Source organism: Thamnophis elegans, chromosome 2, assembly GCF_009769535.1.
Source record: "Thamnophis elegans isolate rThaEle1 chromosome 2, rThaEle1.pri, whole genome shotgun sequence".
In the NCBI taxonomy this organism is placed as follows: Eukaryota; Metazoa; Chordata; class Lepidosauria; order Squamata; family Colubridae; genus Thamnophis; species Thamnophis elegans.
The window spans coordinates 126000013-126019408 of record NC_045542.1 but is presented as its reverse complement, the minus strand read 5'-3'; the positions used below and the strand labels follow the sequence as shown (position 1 = coordinate 126019408).

General features: G+C 41.2%; 1 protein-coding gene across 1 annotated transcript in view; it reads left to right on the top strand.

Moving 5' to 3' along the window:
- ITPR1 (inositol 1,4,5-trisphosphate receptor type 1) overlaps positions 1 to 19396 on the top strand; it is a 264200-nt gene that overhangs the window by 106797 nt on the left and 138007 nt on the right. The window contains exons 11-16 of the mRNA XM_032210776.1: positions 10555 to 10709; positions 12271 to 12370; positions 15132 to 15292; positions 15866 to 16007; positions 16106 to 16264; positions 17944 to 18116. Coding sequence (XP_032066667.1) covers positions 10555 to 10709; positions 12271 to 12370; positions 15132 to 15292; positions 15866 to 16007; positions 16106 to 16264; positions 17944 to 18116 — 890 coding nt within the window. The remainder of the gene's footprint in view (positions 1 to 10554; positions 10710 to 12270; positions 12371 to 15131; positions 15293 to 15865; positions 16008 to 16105; positions 16265 to 17943; positions 18117 to 19396) is intronic.

Here is a 19396-nt window from a genome sequence, read left to right as displayed (position 1 = left end):
TAATAGGGTTTTTTAGTTGATTGAAAGATAGTGAGAACAACATTTTTGGTGTGTGTGTGTGTGTGTGTGTGTGTGCGCGCACGTGTGCGTGCATGATAAGATAATATAGTTTCCCTTACCCAGAAAGAGACAATATACTTTCTGTACAATATACTTTTTGCCTACATTAGTTCATGCTCTATCCCATGCTTTCTTTCTGAAAAAGACTGTTATTGAAGGCAAGTTGAAATCTACATTTGGACAAGAATTGTTTGCTATCCACTCTGCAAGTAGAATAATTGTGATTCAGCTGGAACTGCTTTGACTAGCAGTAGGCTTTCAGCTTCAATTCAAGGTGCTGCTTAATTTGTTTGTTTGTTTATTTATTATTATCTCTTTTATTCATTAAACATGAAAGTTCAGTCAACTGAACATTTAAAAATGTAACACAAATACCATTGCCTGGCATTAATGGTTGATAAAGGTTGCTGCTAGCATCCTTTAGCTAGTATATTCTTAAAATCTACTACTATTTCTTCTTCTTCTTCTTCTTCTTCTTCTTCTTCTTCTTCTTCTTCTACTACTACTACTACTACTACTACTACTACTACTACTACTACTACTACTATATACTTTATTCATTAAACATGAAACTCAGTCAACTCAACATTCCAAAATGCATCACAAATACCATTGACTGATACTAATGGTTGATACGGGTTGCTGCCAGCATCCTAGCTATCAACCAAGTACCTTCTTAGAATATATGATGGTACTTGTTTTTTGCAGTTCCACTGGTGTTATTGCAGGAAGTTGCAATTTCTTGATGTGTTTTGTTAATTTCTTGGACATGGTACCAAGTGCCTTGATGACAATGGGTATCACTGTTACTTGTCTCATCCATATCTGTGTAGTTTTGATGGCCAGGTTGCAATATTTTGTAGGTTTTTTTCAGTTCTTTGACTCTGGCATCTCCTGATACAACGATATCAATAAACTACTCTTCGGCCCTCGACAACCGTGATATCTGGCATGTTGTGTTGTTGTTGTTGTTGTTGTTGTTATTCATTGCACAATCAGCCAGATGTTCAGTCTGGGTTTGGAATTTTTGTCTACCTATCGAGTCCTTACCAAGGACCTGGGATAGGTAAATCTGGATTTTTTACAAATATTGTCAGAGGATGGAAGCAGTTCCAAGTAAAGCCGCCTTCCGCAATTGACTGATGGTAAATTTGTCAATGCCAATAGTGTTCAAGTGGTGCTCCAGTTGTTTTGGCACTGCACCCAAGGCACATATTACTATTGGTACCAGCCTTGCTTGCCTTTGCCATAGTCGTTCTATTTCCATTTGTAGGTATTTGTATTTTGTTATCTTCTCCAGTTCTCTCTCTTTTATTCTGCTGTCTCCAGGATCTGCCACATCCACTATCCAGACTTTTTTGTCATTGTTGTTGTTGTTGTTGTTGTTGTTGTTGTTGTTCATAGGTTCCTGACTTTTAGGCTGGCGTCTTCACTATTCCAAATTGGCATATTTTTTAATACAGCTTTTAGGATCTGATTTGGGGGGATCTTTCTCAGGTAGTTTCTGCATGCTCACTTTATGCTAGTTGATAATCTCTACCTGGTGAGAAGTCAAGCGGAAACCACACAGTTCTTTCAAATGATGTCAAACTTGGCAGTCAGGTTCCAAGAACTATCATTGGCCTTTCCAAAATTGGATTTCCCTGGTTTAATATGCTAGAGGGTGCTGGTTAGGTGCTTGAATTTGTAAGAGTTTTGTGGTCAGGATATGAATATGAAACTGGATATTTCTGCTAGGAGGGCACATAAGATGCAGGAAAAATATCTGCACAGACTATTGAGATACAGTACCAATTTTATCTCTTTTAAGTAGAAGGATTATTCATGGGCCATAAGCACTTGGAAACCAAATACTATATAAATTTCTCAACTATATAGTGTGTGTATGAAAGAGCTACTGTATTTCAGATAATCATGTCCAGTTGGAACATTGGGGTGTTGAGCAGAAAGATGTTATTTCAATATTAATTCAGGACGATCATCTGGAATTTTATAGAAATTGCGGTTTCTCCTTGTGTGTACACAACAAATCCTAGATTCTTTGCTATCAGGAAATGTAAAGGCGTACAGAAAGTGTTAGTGGAAAGTAGGAAAATCAAGGAACAGGTTTGTTGTATGTTTGGTTTTTTTAGTTAGTTTTCCTTCACTTAGTAATCCCATGAAAAGTGCCCCAGAAAGGAAGAGTATTGCATTAGAGCACCATAAGGCGAGGTTCTTTGTTTATGAGAAATATGATTGGCAGCTCCAGGAAAGTGAATGGAATGCTTGCTGATTATTGTCATGTCATCTATTTGGTAATTCCAGAAAAGATCTAATAGGCGACCAATGTAGATGAACAAAGAGAAGAAGCAAAAATGGTCAAATTTGGCCACATATTATTTTAATTTGGTTACAGTGACAGAATATAGCCAAATCTAATTATAACTTTTCAAAAAAAAAACCTATACAATATTATACTATGACACTATTGATACTTGGATAGATGATCACCTGGAAACCTTTAGGCTATTGATTATAATCTAAATTGAACAAACATCTGTAAAATGGTAATGGCAAGCTGCCCTTTTCCTAAGAAAATTATTCTGGTAGTTACCAGGAGTCATGTTAGATGGTAAGGGAGGTTTTACATGTAGGAAAATACCTCAGTACCCTTGAAATAAAGAATCAATGACTCTTGGACAACAAATCAAATCAACAAATGGTCATTTATTGCACAAAACCTATCATGGAGAAATATCATGTCAAATTACCATTTTTTATTACTTGCTTTTCTCCACCAGAGGGCAAAATCAGAGTAATATAAATGTAATGAGCAATCCTCGTTGGACGCATCTGTGCAATTATCTTGACAACAATATGAAAGTGATTTGCCATTTCCATTTTCATGTTTTTCAACTTTCTGTACTATTTATTCTATGGAATGTCCAAATGTATAAACAATTCTAAGTGTACACATGTGTCAAGCCCCACTCCATTACATAATTAGGAAAGAAGACTAAGAGACTCCATGGGTTGGAAATCAAAGTACTTTTACTAATTATAAATGGTAAGTGAGCAGTAGCAAAGCAAAGTCTGATTAATATGGCGCAAAAGCAATTGATATATAGAATAGCCCGTTCCCCCCCCTTAGGATCAAAGCTCCAGTCCAATCATAAGTCCTTCAAATGTCAGGTGTGAGATAACTTCAAAAAGACAGGCCGGACGATGGAATGTCGAGGCCGTTGATGCAGGCGGGAAACACATACGCATGCGCAATCCCAACGACTGGTACATCCTAGAACATTCCTCCAGCACATCAATTAACCCCTCCCAAATACAAGCCCCCCCCCTTCCCGTTTCATGGCAGCTGAAGCAACAGCAAGGCAGAAGCTGACATCCGGCCGTCCCCCGGAAAAAGGCTGTCAGGCCTGGAAGAAAAACAAACAAAACAGACAAACGACAAAACACAAAAAGAAGAGGGAGGGGAGAAAAGTCAAGGCTTGTCGGGATAAGAAGCATAAAATTTCTGTAACAGGCGGGGGGCACGAACGTGGGATTTATCAACCCATTCCGTGTGGGATGGGGGGAAGTGTTTCCAAGCCACCAGATATTGGATGCGATTACGGTGCCTGCGGGAATCCAGAATTTCACGAACTTCAAAATGATGTTCCCCATCAATCAGCAACGGAGCAGGCGGAGGGTCATCCGGTGGCCGTAAGTGGGACACCCGAACCGGCTTGATGAGGTTGATGTGGAACACCGGGTGGATTCGGTTGAGATGTTTGGGCAATTGTAAACGAACAGAAACAGGATTGATAACTTTCACAATAGGGAAAGGGCCAACATACTTGGGTCCCAATTTCTTTGACTTCTGTGTAGTGTGCAAGAATTTTGTGGACAAATACACCAAATCCCCAATGTGGTATTCATAGGGCTGAGAGCGTTTCCTATCGGCTTGCTTTTTATGGGCTTTATGGGCAGCGTCCAAAGTGGAAAGAGTCAGAGGCCAAATGCGACTGAGACGCTCACTCCAGTCCGCAACTGAAGGAACCTGAGGTTGGGCCGTAGGCAATTCGGGAATAGGAACAAAATCCTGGCCGTAAACGACCCGAAAAGGGGTGAACCCCGTGCTGGAGTGGACCGAGTTGTTATAGGCCACCTCAGCATGTGGTAACAAGTCAACCCAATCGTCCTGTTGATAATTGATGAAACAACGTAAATATTGTTCAAGGACGGAATTAGTACGTTCACAGCCGCCATTAGTCTGAGGATGGTAGGCGGAGCTAAGGCCCTGGGCGGAGCCAATGCGTTTGAGAAACTCCTTCCAAAAAGTAGATGTGAATTGGACCCCACGATCGGAGATAATACGGTCGGGAACCCCATGCAAACGGTAGATGTGTGAAAGGAACAGTTTAGCCAATGCCTTGGCGGAAGGAATTTTGTGACAAGGCACGAAATGAACTTGCTTGGAAAACAAATCAGTGACCACCCAGATTACGGTATGCCCCTGGCTCTCGGGAAGATCAACAATAAAGTCCATAGAAATCTCCTTCCAAGGGGCAACCGGGCGAGCGACGGACTGGAGAAGCCCCTGCGGTTTCCCCGGCGGTTTTTTGGCGGTAGCGCAAACAGGGCAACTGGCCACATAAAGTTCAATGTCCTTTTTCAAAGAGGGCCACCAGAACTGTCTCTTCACGAGGTGCAAAGTTTTTACGAAACCAAAATGACCCGCCAATCTGGAGTCATGAGCGCGACGAAGGACGACAAGTCGTAGGGAAGCGGGGATGTATAATTTAGCACCAATCCACGGTAGATCGTCCCTCATGGTGCACTCGTCCCGATGGTTCAGAAACCAGTCGTCCTGAGGAAGAGCTTTTTTAAGGTCAGAAAGTAGATCTTGAGGCACTTCCTTCTGAGCGTGGGTCTGTTGACGTGTGAGTACCGGAGCTGCCAGGAGCGGTTGGACGATACTCAGTTTAGAGCAATTATATTGAGGTAATCGGGACAAAGCATCTGCCATGAAGTTCTTTCCGCCCGGGATATACTTTAGAGTGAAATTGAAACGGTTGAAATATTGGGCCCATCGCATCTGTTTGGGGGAGAGACGACGAGGCGTTCGCAACGCTTCCAAGTTCTTGTGGTCAGTCCAAACCTCAAATGGATGTTTAGCGCCTTCCAGGAAATGGCGCCAAGTAGCGAGGGCCCAACGGACCGCAAAAGCCTCCTTCTCCCAAACTGCCCAACGCCGCTCTGTGTCAGTGAGTTTACGGGAAGTGTATGCGCAAGGCTGCAAGGTACCTTGGTCGTTAGCTTGCAGCAGAACGGCCCCTACGGCGACATCACTGGCATCAGCCTGGACGACGAAAGGCTGGTCGAGATCAGGGTGCTTAAGAACTGGTTCAGCGGCAAAAAGGCGTTTAAGCTTCTCGAATGCCGCCTGACATTCCATGTTCCAGTCCAAAGGCTTATTGGGTTTAGGCTTCGGGTCGCCTTTCGTCTTGAGCAAATTAGTAATAGGGAGAGCAATGTTAGCAAAAGAGGGAATGAATTGACGGTAGAAATTGGCGAACCCCAAAAATTTTTGCAATTGCTTACGAGTTCTGGGCGCGTCCCATTCAGTGACCGCCTTCACCTTTTCAGGGTCCATTTCAATGCCATCAGGGGAGATGCGGTAGCCCAGATAGTCAATTTTAGTTTGGTGAAACTCGCACTTAGACAATTTGGCATAAAGGTCAGCAGCACGGAGTTTCTTCAAAACAGTGCGTACCAGATTGACGTGGTGGTCGTAACTGCGGGTATAAATGAGGATATCGTCCAGGTATACGATAACGCCCTTGTACAGATGATCGTGCAAGACCTCATTAATAAATTGCATGAACACAGCAGGAGCCCCCTGGAGGCCAAAAGGCATAACCCGAAACTGGAAACAACCAAGAGGGCAGTTGAAAGCAGTCTTCCATTCGTCCCCTTCCTTAATGCGTATCCTATAGTAAGCTTCTCGCAGGTCCAATTTTGTGAAGATGCGGCCCTTCCCTAGTTGCGCCAACAAGTCTTTCATCAATGGGAGTGGGTAGAGGTTCTGAGTAGAGACCGCGTTAAGGTTTCTAAAGTCACAGCATAAGCGAAGAGAACCATCTTTCTTTTCACGAAACAGTACAGGGGCAGCCACTTTGGGTCGGGCTGGTTCAATGAAACCACGTTTCAAATTTTTGTCAATGAAAGAACGCATCTCCTCCATTTCCCTGGGCGACATGGAGTAAATCCGGGGTTTAGGGAGCTTAACCCCGGGTAAAATGTCTATGGAGCAATCAGTAGGCCTGTGGGGGGGCAGAATGTCCGAAGATTTTTCGCTGAAGACTTCCTTAAGATCCAGATATTCTTTCGGAATTTTCTCCTCTCCTGCAATCCTCTCCTGCCCTCTAGCGGCTACTTCAGGAACGTCAGTGACGGCAGGTTGGTCTGGAGAGCCCTCCCCCACTGGAGGCACCTTCGAGCGAACGCGTAAGCGGCCTGTCCGCCAATTTATGTGAGGGTTCCACTTTCGAAGCCATGGGATGCCCAAAATGAGTGGCCTGTCCATGCCCGGTGCGACCACAAAAGAGATTAATTCAGTATGGGTACCCATCCTCATTTCCAAAGGCTCCGTAAAAAAATGGGCGCCCCCCCCCCCACAATGGAGCCGTCTATTTGGCAAAATACAATTGGGGTTTTCAAAGTGCGCAATTTGAGGCCTAATTTCTCCACCATGGCTGGATTGATCATGGACCGGGAACAGCCTGAATCAAGTAAAGCCAAGAGGGTGGCAGGTATCCCCTCAGGAGGAACTTTTAATTCAATAGGGATTAGCAGGGGCCCCTTGTTTGAACTCACCCAGTGAGGCGATGTGTCGTCATCGGAGTCCTCCGAAGAAGAGGAGTTAGCGTCCGCGTCTCCCTCTAATGGCTGGGCAACGGGAGGGGGGTTGGATTCCCCAGTGAAAGCTGTTTCCTCCTTCTTCTTTTCAGGGCCTCTGGCAGACTTTTCCTCACGTTTGGGAGGGGGTTGGGCAGAGAGGGGTAATTTAGCACGACATTCGGGGGCGATGTGCCCGAGTTTGCCACAGCGAAAGCATGTTACAGGCCTGGAGGAGCCAGAAGGGGGCCCCCTTGCTTCACCTCGTCGTTTGAAGAGCGATTGAGTGGTTGGAGGGGGGAGGGATTTGGCTGCCCTCTCTTTCCGCTTCCTTCTTTCCTCTTTAGCATAACGGAGACGGGTTAAGTCGAGTTCAGCGTCCGCTGCATGCTCAAACCAAGTGATTAAACGTCTCGGCAGGTTACGATTGACACATTGCTGATAAATGTCTTCATTCAATCCTTCAGCAAATCTGTCCAGAAGGGCGTCCTCCCCCCAGCCTCTCATGTACTGGGAAAGACACTGAAATTCCTGGATATATTGGGCGACAGGTTTATCGTCTTGTTCAAAGGTTAAAAACTTCAATTTGTTCCGCTTCTCAGTTAACGGGTCATCAAAACGTTGGCGGAAAGCCTCCATAAAGCGGTTGAAATTCCCCAAAAGGGGAGAGCCAGACATATGCAACGCAGTTGACCATGTAGCCGCCTCACCATCTAAGGACAAAAGAATCATCCTGACTCTCATGGTGTCAGTTTCAAAGTCCCGGCCATAAATCTCCATGTAGTTAAACACCTGCATAAGAAACGAAGGCAGGCTAGCAGAACCACCATTATAACGTACAGGCAAGGGAGGGATTTTAGCCATCCGATGTCTTCGGGGGGGAGGGCCTCCTTGATCAGCAACACCTCTAGCCGCAGGGGGCGAAGCAGGCCGAGGGGGAGGGGGAGATGTCGGGCGTGGGTAACGTTGCCAATTTCTCCAGTCTCTTTCCTCCTCCCCCCTTCTCTCCCCCAAATATGTTTGACCCCAATAATCAGGTAATTCACTCCGCTGGGGTTTTCTCATGGGCCCCTGGTGCTGGTAGCTTATCCATTCTCCTTCATCGCCCCCCCTTCTTTCCTCAAAGTACCTTTGGCTCCAATAGTCAGGGAACTCACTCGTCTGGGGTTTTCTCACGGCACCCGGCTCCAGCGAAGTTTGTCGGGGTGGTCTTTGGGTGAGTCCAGCATTCCAGCTTGTCTCTGTCTCTCTTTGTCCCACCGAAGTTGACCATCGGGGTGGGGGGGAAGGTTCAGGCTGGCTGGAAATTTGCAGTTGGAATAAATCTTCGTGCAAGGATCGGTCAGGCGGGCTGGGCTCGTGTAAAGAAAGGTCGGGAGGTCCTAGTTCACTGGAATCCGCCCCTCCAACGGCCCCCTCCTCCTCTCTGCTCGGAGAAGACATTCTTTCCCTTCTCGGTAGACGTAAATCTCCTGGAAAGGGGTTTTATTAATCAGACTTTGCTTCTTGTCAAGCCCCACTCCATTACATAATTAGGAAAGAAGACTAAGAGACTCCATGGGTTGGAAATCAAAGTACTTTTACTAATTATAAATGGTAAGTGAGCAGTAGCAAAGCAAAGTCTGATTAATATGGCGCAAAAGCAATTGATATATAGAATAGCCCGTTCCCCCCCCTTAGGATCAAAGCTCCAGTCCAATCATAAGTCCTTCAAATGTCAGGTGTGAGATAACTTCAAAAAGACAGGCCGGACGATGGAATGTCGAGGCCGTTGATGCAGGCGGGAAACACATACGCATGCGCAATCCCAATGACTGGTACATCCTAGAACATTCCTCCAGCACATCAATTAACCCCTCCCAAATACAAGCCCCCCCCCTTCCCGTTTCATGGCAGCTGAAGCAACAGCAAGGCAGAAGCTGACACATGTATTTCAAGTAATTTTGCTTGCTTAAACTCATGTCTGCAAAGGATGATCAATCATCTTTCCAAAGAACATGTCATTCTGCTTTTTGTAAAGGAACTGTTTTTTCCCTTCCCTCCACTTTAGCCATTCATTTGAACCATATATCTTCTACCAAGCTCTGTATTTGGCAGGGATTCTGGGAAAAATTCAGCACAGCTGATATTTGCACCTTATATTTATTTCGGTGAAGTCCTTCCAGTTTTAGCATAGCTGATCCATCCATGTTTTGTACTAATTGTATTAAATTGCATGATAATTCACGTGGTTGGTTGAGGTTAACATTTCCCCCAGGCAATTCCTTGAAAAATAAAGTTCAGGAATAGGTTCTTATAACATATGGAGGACATAATCCATATTATCTTATGACATATGGAGGATCTACTCATTTTGTCTATATGCTACTACAGAACACTCTTCAGAAGTGGAAAAAATTGATTTTTATTGTATTATTGCTGTACTGTAATCCAGCTTTCTAACCATTATTGTTTCAGAATGCAATTTTGATATTTTCCTTTGTTTCTCACTCTCCCCAAAATCTCTGCTTTCTAATTAAAATGCGATTCTGTGGTTTTTTTATAATTTGCATCTATAGTAATAATGCCACATAAATACTTACCAATAAAATTAATATTAATACCTTTTAATGTTTGACCATTATTTAAAAGCTATTAGATGTTTTTAAATTGAAGTCTATATCATGTGATAATTTCCTAATTGCTATAAACACATGATATGGTTTGTTGTACATGTTATAAAAAAGCCAGAGTGAGTTTTATTGACATGTGAGCTTGACACAAATTTCGATTTCTTTAACTTTTTAGCACTTTTTGCTTTGAAATTATAAAGATTGATTAATGATTTTAACGGTCATTAAGGATGCAGAAGAAAGAAAGGAAGCCATGAGTAAGCTTGGTAATCATAAACTACATTCATCCATTAACAAATTACCATATCATGCTAAGCTAAGTTATAGTCTGTAAGTGAACAATGGCATAATTTATTTTATTCTTCTGAAACAAGCCATGCTTTGTTTGTTTGTTTGTTTGTTTATTGGATTTATATGCTGCCCTTCTCCCAAAGGACTCAGGGCGGTGTACAACATTTAAAAAAACACATATTACACATTTATTCACTGATGGCATTTATCCCATGAAGTCAAATAGAAACAAAATCTATTTTGCTTTAGCACAATATATGAACTTATTCAAGAGTTAGAAGCAACTGAGCTTGATGGTAGCTTTTGTACAAGATTGATTACAGTAAATCCTGAGAGTTAATGATACAGATATAGATTAACAAAATTGAAAGGGACCTTGTAGGTCATCTAATCCACCCCACCCCTCAAGCAGACCCTACACCATTTTTTACAGATGGCAGTCCAGTCTCTTCTTGAAAGCTTCCAGTGATGGAGCTCCACAACTTCTGAAGGCAAAGCTGTTCCATTGGTTGATTGCTCTCACTGTCAGAAAATTTCTCCTTATTTCCAGGTTGAATCTCTCCTTGTTCAGTTTCCATCTATTATTCCTTAGCGTGATATGGTTTCTATGTCTACACTTGAATTGGAAGTGTGAATTCCCACACTGAGCTTCTGCATAGCACTTCATGGTTGTATCTGAAAAATCTTTGCAATTTTGTCTGATTTGAAATTCTCTACACAGCTGGATCCTGACCAAGATGCAGATAGAAGAGGACTCCACAATACTTCAGAGAAGATGGCATACTCTTTAGTCTCTGTGCCTGAAGGAAATGACATTTCTTCCATCTTTGAGCTTGATCCCACCACACTGCGAGGAGGAGACAGCTTAGTCCCAAGGTATGATGCTAAAGATAATGAAGCAATGCGTGCATTTGTAACTGAGGTGATTTATTTAGGCAGATCATCATAGAGAACAGCATTTTAGTAGAAATAAATTGAATAAATTTCAACTCAAGGTTCTCTTTATATGATTATATTTTTTAAAGATTGTAAACCAACCTGTTCATTCCAGCTTAGTATATAGCAAAGCAAGAAACATCACACATTACAGCAATGAAATAATAACAAATTAGCCACATCTGATCTTCAATGGAATGTTTGAGCCTATAGCCTTAGGCCTTGCCAATATGCAAGGAAAGTCAATGCCAAATTTACCTGAAGGGAAAAAGTGCTCCAAAGCATGAAGGCTACCACTGAATAGGGCTGCCAACTGGTCCATATTCCATGAACTTTGGGACGGTTTGAGACCTTCAGTGAGCCCTCTCTCTATTAATAAGGCCTTCCCTGATGCAACTTGATGCTATGTTGTAAACTTTAAATAACAGAATTCTGTGGGACAGATGAAGAACAGAGACCTAACCAGAGGTGGGTTGCTCCCAGTTTGGCTGAACTGGTAGTGGTATTTTGGCCTGGGTCGCAGAACCACCAGTGACCCAGGCTTACCACACCCTCGAACCGGTTCTCCGGTCACCACTGCCGCCATGTTGTTTAGTAGTGCATGCGCAATTCACCATAAATTGTTCTGCATATGCGCAAAGCGAACCGGTAGTAAAACCGGGAGCAGCCCACCTCTGGACCTGACCCTACTTTGTATTTGACATCATCCAACAAGAAACCATTTAGCTTCCGTAGGAAAGGAATTGCAGTTGGGCCAAACCAATTCATTACAAATTTCCTCCTGTTGCCAGGTATTCCTAAGGAATTGTTTCCCTACCAGAAATATATGTAGATTTTGGTCACAAAAGTACATTAAGAGTTCTCAATCTAGTCTGAGTAAATAAACAAGTGACATCTGGGCAAGAGATCTGAACATTTAAAAAAAAACCTAGGGATGCTAAAATGTGCAAAATTTCATTGGCATGAGATGGAATATTCTGAACAGTTTCTAACTGCTAATGTTTGAAACAGCTCTTTCAAAGTACTTCATTTCATGCTTGAAGTTTTGTACTTAAAACAACCTTTTATGAAATTTGGTGTTCAGAGCAGGTAGAAATGAAACATTTTCCATAATCCATTAATTCCATGGTATGAACTGGGCATTTGAATGGGCTCTTAAAAAGTGGAGTGATGTTTAAAAAGCAGAAGCAAGATGTTCGAGAAGCAAATTTAAATCTACAACTTTTGTCAGTGATTTCAGATTTAGACAAATGCTGGCAATATTATCTGGGGCAGATATTCCAGCATAAAAAATATTTTTTATTTACTTTTCAAAGAAGCATTTTAATGCAAAATGCCTGGTTGTTTCAGTTCAGCTTCATTCACTACCATGCCATTAAAAAAAACAATTGTTTTGAAAAGTTCATTTTATTTATTTTGTTTTTCATGAACAGCTTGAGAAATTACTACAGATTTATGCATCTGGAATGTCTTTTAATGTAAATGTATCTGGTACTTTCAGGAACTCTTATGTCAGGCTTAGACATCTATGTACAAATACCTGGGTTCACAGCACAAATATCCCGATTGATAAAGAAGAAGAAAAACCGGTGATGCTTAAAGTAAGTCCTGCAAGGTGCTCAGTTCATGGAACTGTCTAGAGAACAAAATTAGCAAATCTAAGATAATCACAAATTTGACCTACCAATAAAGGAGGATAGAATCAAGCTCATGTGAAGTGTGAATACCACTTTATTAGCCTTGGTAAGGCCACACTTGGAATACTGCATCCAATTTTGGTCACCATGATGTAAAAAAGATGTTGAGAGTCCAGAAAGAATGCATAGAAGAGCAACAAAGATGATTAGGGGACTAGAGGCTAAAACATACAAAGAATGGTTGCTGGAATTGGGTATGTCTAACTTAATGAAAATCAGGACTAGGATGACATGATAGCAGGATTCCGATATCTCAGGGGTTGCCACAAAGAAGGAGGAGTCAAGCTATTCTCCAAAGCACCTAAAGGCAGGACAAGGAGCAGTGGATGGAAACTAATCAAGGAGAGAAGCAACCTAGAATTTAAGAAGTAATTTCCAGACAGAACAATTAACCAGTGGAACAACTTGCCTCCAGAAGTTGTAAATTCTCCAACACTGGAAGTTTTTTTTAAAAAGTGTGTGGACAGCCATTTGTCTGAAATGGTATAGGGTTTCCTGTCTGAGCAGGGGGTTAGTCTAGAAAACCTTCCAAGATCCTTTCCAACTCTGTTATTCTCTGCTATTTTCTTCTGTTCTATTCCATTCTATTCTATTCGTAGCTCAGGGTTGAAATTAAGAGTCCTTGATGCTTTCTGAGCTGGTTGTTTTCTTTCAGATGATTCATCACTCAAACCAGATAACATCATTAGTGCTAGTCTTGATGATATTACCCAGTTTGGGTAATGAAACATCTGCAAGAAAACAGCCAAGCTCAGAGATCACTAAGACCCATACAATTTGACCTAATACATTATTTATAATGTTGTAATAATGTTTAATTGGGAAGTTTAGGGTAGTGCATAGGCATCAGGTGCATAGGCATCAGAAACCAGGAGAACATGAGTTCTAGTCTTGCATCAGGCACCGAGCCAGTTTAGGCCAATCACTTTTTTTGAGCCCTGAAAAGAAGAAAGCAGTGGCAAATCACTTTGAAAACTGTTGTTCAGAGAAGTACATGAAGTTGTCTATGTAGTTATTACCAGATCCAAGTCGAATTGAAGACAGGAAAGAATTTATGTATTGCACGTTTATAATTCAGTGTAGGTTCAGTGTAGATATAATTTACAATTAAGCACAATACAGTAAATCAGTTAAATAAAGCACTTCTATCCAGCTTCACTCATTACTGGGACAAGAGAATAACTTGGTTTAAGTGCATATGTTTGTAGGAAGAAAAGAAACATTATTCAAAAGGCTTTTGGAACATGGCACTTGCTCCCCATGTCTTTTGTATCCCATAAATGATGCACGCTGAATTACTCATTTATTTTAAAGATTTGTAGGGTTTCCCAACTAAAACTGTGTAACTCTGGACAGCGTATTGATAATAACAAACCATATATCAAAAAAGAAAAAAAGTAACAATGAACAATATAATACATAAATATAAATTGCTGACAAATCATACAACTAAAGAACTACAAGGGGACTCCCAATCCTCTGGCTACAATGCCTGGGAGAAGAGTCAGGTCTTAAGGACTTTCCTAAAGGTAAGAAGAGTTGGGGGTCTCTCACAAATTGGGGAGAGATCATTCCAGAGAACAGGTACAACTGCAGAAAAAGCACAATTCCATGGTCGCATAAGATGACAAGATTTAAAAGAGCCACCTGGATCATACTCTCCCCATGGAAGCATATGGGGGTGCACACATGTTCTTATGCGAATGGTATCCATCAAATAGCTTAGTCTAATGCCACGTAAGGCCTTAGAGGAAATAATCAGCACCCTGAATTGCATTTGAATCCTATTGGGAGTCAGTAGCAGGTATTACAAGACCATAATGAGATGTACCCGTAATTATCTGCATTGCTGCATTCAGGATAAATTGAATCTTCTGGATAGTTTTCAATGTAGTTCCATGTAGAGCTTGCTGAACAGTCCAATCGGGAGGCGACCAAGGTGTAAATGACCATACTTGTACCAATCCTATACTGATTATAGAGACCCTGTGCTGATTGCTAGCTTTTTGGACTGATGTACTTGGCAAACTTCCCCCTTAAGGTAACAGCCTTAAACCTATTATTTTTGTATTTTTTTTGTGGAGTTATGATTTTTGCTAATGACAAAGGTGGGGACGCTTTCCCCACAAACTTGGCATTTATGAATGTATCTGATGCATACTGGCACAAGTCTCCTAAGTAAATAATTGAAATACTTAAGATATAGGTTTCATATATATCTTATAAAAAAAGAAATTGAATTGTGCACTACAGTGTTTCCTATTAAAATTCCAACCACTATTTCTCTAGTGCAGGGGTGTGTCAAACTAAGGCCCCCGGGCTGGATTCAGCACAGATGCTTAGATCTGGCCCGTAAGGCCACCCTGGAAATAGCAAAGGACCATCTTGCGGTGCCTCTGCCAGCAAAAATAGAGCTTGAGAGAGCTGCACGTGGCCTTCCCGGGCTTTGTTTTTGGCCGTGACAGCCTCCTGCAACCCTCCGTCAGTGAAAACGGAGCTTGGGGAAGCTGTAAGAGCCCCCTGGCCACACCTCTCTGGCCCCCAGTTCAAACACAACCCTGATGCAGCCCTCAATGAAATTTTGACAATCCTGCTCTAATGTATTCCTTACCACCATTTATTTTGTTCTTAAATACTGAAATTACCTTTTTTAAAAAAAAAAAAGATTGGCACTTCCCCTGTAAAAGAGGACAAAGAAGCTTTTGCCGTGGTACCAGTTTCTCCTGCCGAAGTTCGAGATTTGGACTTTGCAAACGATGCAAGCAAAGTATTGGGCTCCATTGCTGGCAAACTGGAGAAAGGAACAGTAACTCAGAATGAAAGGAGGTAAGAGGGTCATCATCCGTTTTTTAAAAAAGAATTACCATTCAAGAAATACAGTTTTTCTCCAGAAGAAGTTACAGAGCTCAAAATGAAATAAAAATAAGCACTTTGAAAATGGCTAAAACTGAATCAGATGATTCAGTCTTACAAAGTCGCCATGTTTGCATTAGTAATTTTGTGAGAGCATCAGAAGTGGTATTCAGCCAGTTCTGACAGGTTCTGGAGAACCAATAGCAGAAATCTTGAGAGTGGGGAGGGAATGGGCATTTTGCAGTATCCTTCTCCTGCCACACCCACAAAGCCATGCCCACAGAACCAGTAATAAAAAAAATTGAATCCCACCACTGGAGAGCATGCCAAGACCAACACCAGATTGAAAATGCTACAATAGTTTAGAAATAGATAATATTGCTAAATTCTGAAATGTTTTTTTAAGAATTTAAATAATTCTTAATATGGTGTGCACCTGTCTTGTTAACTGAATAGAGTTACAGAATGCATTACTGTGTGGGGATATGCTGATGTTTAATTTCTGACTAAGAACTAGATTTTCCCTTAAAAAAAATATATCTCTAGGTCTGTTACAAAGTTGCTGGAAGATTTGGTATATTTTGTTACCGGCGGAACAAATTCTGGTCAAGATGTACTCGAAGTCATGTTCTCAAAGCCAAACCGAGAACGGCAAAAACTAATGAGAGAGCAAAATATTCTAAAGCAGGTAGAGTACACACAACTCCTGTAGTTACAGACCTCATACGCATTTCTGATTGTGATGACAGGAAAGGTAACTTCTTCCTTCCTCAAATGATGCTCCAGATTTTCAAGTTATTGCAAGCACCATTTACTGACTGTGGAGATGGGCCGATGCTGAGATTGGAGGAACTTGGAGATCAACGCCATGCTCCGTTCAGACATATATGCCGGCTCTGTTACAGAGTGTTGAGACACTCCCAACAAGACTACAGGAAAAATCAAGTGAGTAAAATTTGAAAGAATTTAAGCTTACCAGGTTGCAACACCTAGCTAGCCTTAGTTGATCTGAAAATTAATAGATAAACAGAAATGCTTTTGGATGGACCAAATTACCAGTAGTTTGAGAAATTCAACAAACATACCAGAATGTGGTCATGACAAGCCACTTCTATGTTTTTGACAAGATTCATAGTCACCGAGTTGACATTTTTAGGCCACTAAGCCTGCTCTATGCAGAACTTCAAATGTGTTCTGACCTAGGCTTCCCAAGAGCCTGAAGTAAAGTCCTTGTCCCGACAAAACCTCCTTTTATTAATTTACTGTGAATTCTACTCATTCACATCCAGCAAAGTCTTTCAAGGGAGGATTTACAGTCATAGACCTTAGCTGACTTGGAAAGCTGATAGGCTAATATCTGCAAAACTTGGCAAGGAGAGTCACGAACCAATTAAGCGAACTAATTGTCTCCTGCAAACTCCACTCCCCTTCCACTCCTCTTTTATTTCCTCTGGGAGAGGCCATTCATCGTTCATCTGTGGCCTTACTTCCAAGTCAACTCCTGTTCTTTAGTTGTTCCCGTTGTCTGGCAACAGTGCGTATGAACACACTGGGAACAGTCTCCCTCTGTTCGTCTGCCTCACTGATTTCTGACTCTGAAGGCAGCTGATAACTGGCATACGGCTCTGACCCCGTCTCTGCTTCTGACACAGAGACCTCATCAGAGCCTTCCCCAGACACCAGAACTGGCCCATGTTCCTCCCCAACCTTCTCACTGTCGGAATCTGCTGCCAGCTCTTCTGGCCACTGGCAGGCCACAACAAAATGAAAGCATCCTTAAGAGATTGCTTGCCTCTTCTTTAACTCATCTAACAAAGATGAGTCCAGTGCCTTTCTTGGTCTGTGTTTGTGACACAGAATGCTCTTACTGTTATGAAGAATAGTTCTTACTTATCACAACATATCTTTCTGATAATTTGACCATGATTTGCATTTTACAATCTGGAATGAGAGAAAATAAGGTGGCGATCCTCCCTCAGCATCTTTCTTGAGGTTGAATACTCCTAATAATATCTTTTATTCCCAATGCTTTTGTATGTACCTGTTATTTCTCTGAACTGTTCTTAAATTCCTGGAATTGGATGCAGTACTTCATGTAGATTCTGAATAGAGATACTGCCATGATTTGGAAATTATACTTCTGCTGTTCCCAGCTATGTCATGCTGCTTGCTTATTTTCTGTTTGCATCCAACTACAATCACAGGACCTTTTTCACAAGAACTACGTAATGCTATATATCATTCCAGATGCCTCCCTCCTATACCCTCATCTGATTTTTATTTTCTAACTAAATAACTTTTTACTTTGGATTGGATAAATGTGGAATAATTCCATCATTCTGAGTGGATCTTCAACTTGCACACTTCCATCCGTCTGATATTTGGGCCTTCTGTTCAAGTGGAAAATAATTGTCAATTGCTTAATGCAAAGTGAATAAACTATGATTTAATTTAAATAACAACTGGGCCAAAAATCAGGACTGAACACCTGGTTCAGTCTTAGAAATATGCCTGGTTTTTTATTAAGAACAACCAATAACTCCCTTAAATCTATAAAAATAAATATTATAGTGGAATTACCTTTTGTTTTCTTTTTCTCCCCCACTTTTTAAATACTTTGCCAGGAATATATAGCCAAGCAGTTTGGCTTCATGCAGAAACAAATTGGCTATGATGTTTTAGCAGAAGACACTATAACAGCCTTGCTCCACAACAATCGCAAACTGTTGGAGAAACACATCACAGCTGCTGAGATTGATACCTTTGTTAGCCTTGTAAGAAAAAACCGAGAACCCAGGTAAGCTTTTTAACCAATTTGTCTGCAAACAAATAATAATAATAATTATAATAACAATAACAATAACAACAACAACAACAACAGCAACATTCTGATTCTACAAAAAACCACCCTACTTGGAACAGCTAATATCCTCCGACGTTACCTTAACAGTTCCTAGGTCCTTGGTTAGGACTCGATCTGTTGAGCTACCAACCAGCCCCAAAGGCTGTGAATCTCACCAAAAATTAACATAATAATAATAATAATCATCATCATCATCATCATCAACGACTATGGCACAAACCAGCAGTGGTAATTCCAGTGGTAATTGGCACACTGGGTGCTATTCCAAAAGCACTGGAATTACATTTAAAAGAGTTAAAAATTGACAAAATCACCATCAGTCAAATGCAAAAAGCCGCACTGCTTGGATCTGCATGCATATTACGAAAATACGTTACGACGTCCTAGGCCTCTAGGTGGGGCCCGAGTAGTAACCAATGCCAAATCCGGCGAAATAACTGGCCGCTGTGATACAATTGTATAATAATAATAATAATAATAATAATAATAATAATAATAATAATAATAATAATAATAATAACAACAACAACTGTGCCTAAGAAAATTTTGGCCCCTATCATGAAAATGGTTAATGCAGTGTTTTCAACAATTGAACCGGGATCCATCTTGGAAACAAACCAGTTAATGTACAGCGCAGCTGTAATAGTCACTAATGAACTAGGCATTAAAATTAAAGTACCTAGTCACACAACAGAAAAAGCATCAAAGCCAAAGTGGAAAATCCGTTTAGAACAAAAAATCAAAAAATTAAGGGCAGATGCTAGTAACTTAAAGAACATGCATGAGCAACGGCTTAAAAACAACAAAATCATAGATTGGCTAATCAGAAGATATAGATTGGATACAAGAAACATCAGTGAAGCTGTAGAGATTGTAAAACAGCAGATAACAGCAACAGCTAGAAAAATTGAAAGATATGAGGCACGAATCATCCAATATAAACAAAATCAGCAATTTCGATCAGACCAACGGTGTTTTTATCAAAGTCTTAATGTGAATGGTGACACCAAAAGTGAAAAACCAGAAAAGCAGGCCACAGTTGAATTCTGGAAAGAATTGTGGGAAAATGCAAAGGACTACAACAAGGAAGCAAAGTGGATACATGACTTTGAGAAAAGCATTGGCAACAAACAAATGCAAGTATTAGAAATAACAACTGAGATGATCAAAAATCGAGTTAAAAAGGTAAAGAATTGGACATCACCTGGAAAGGA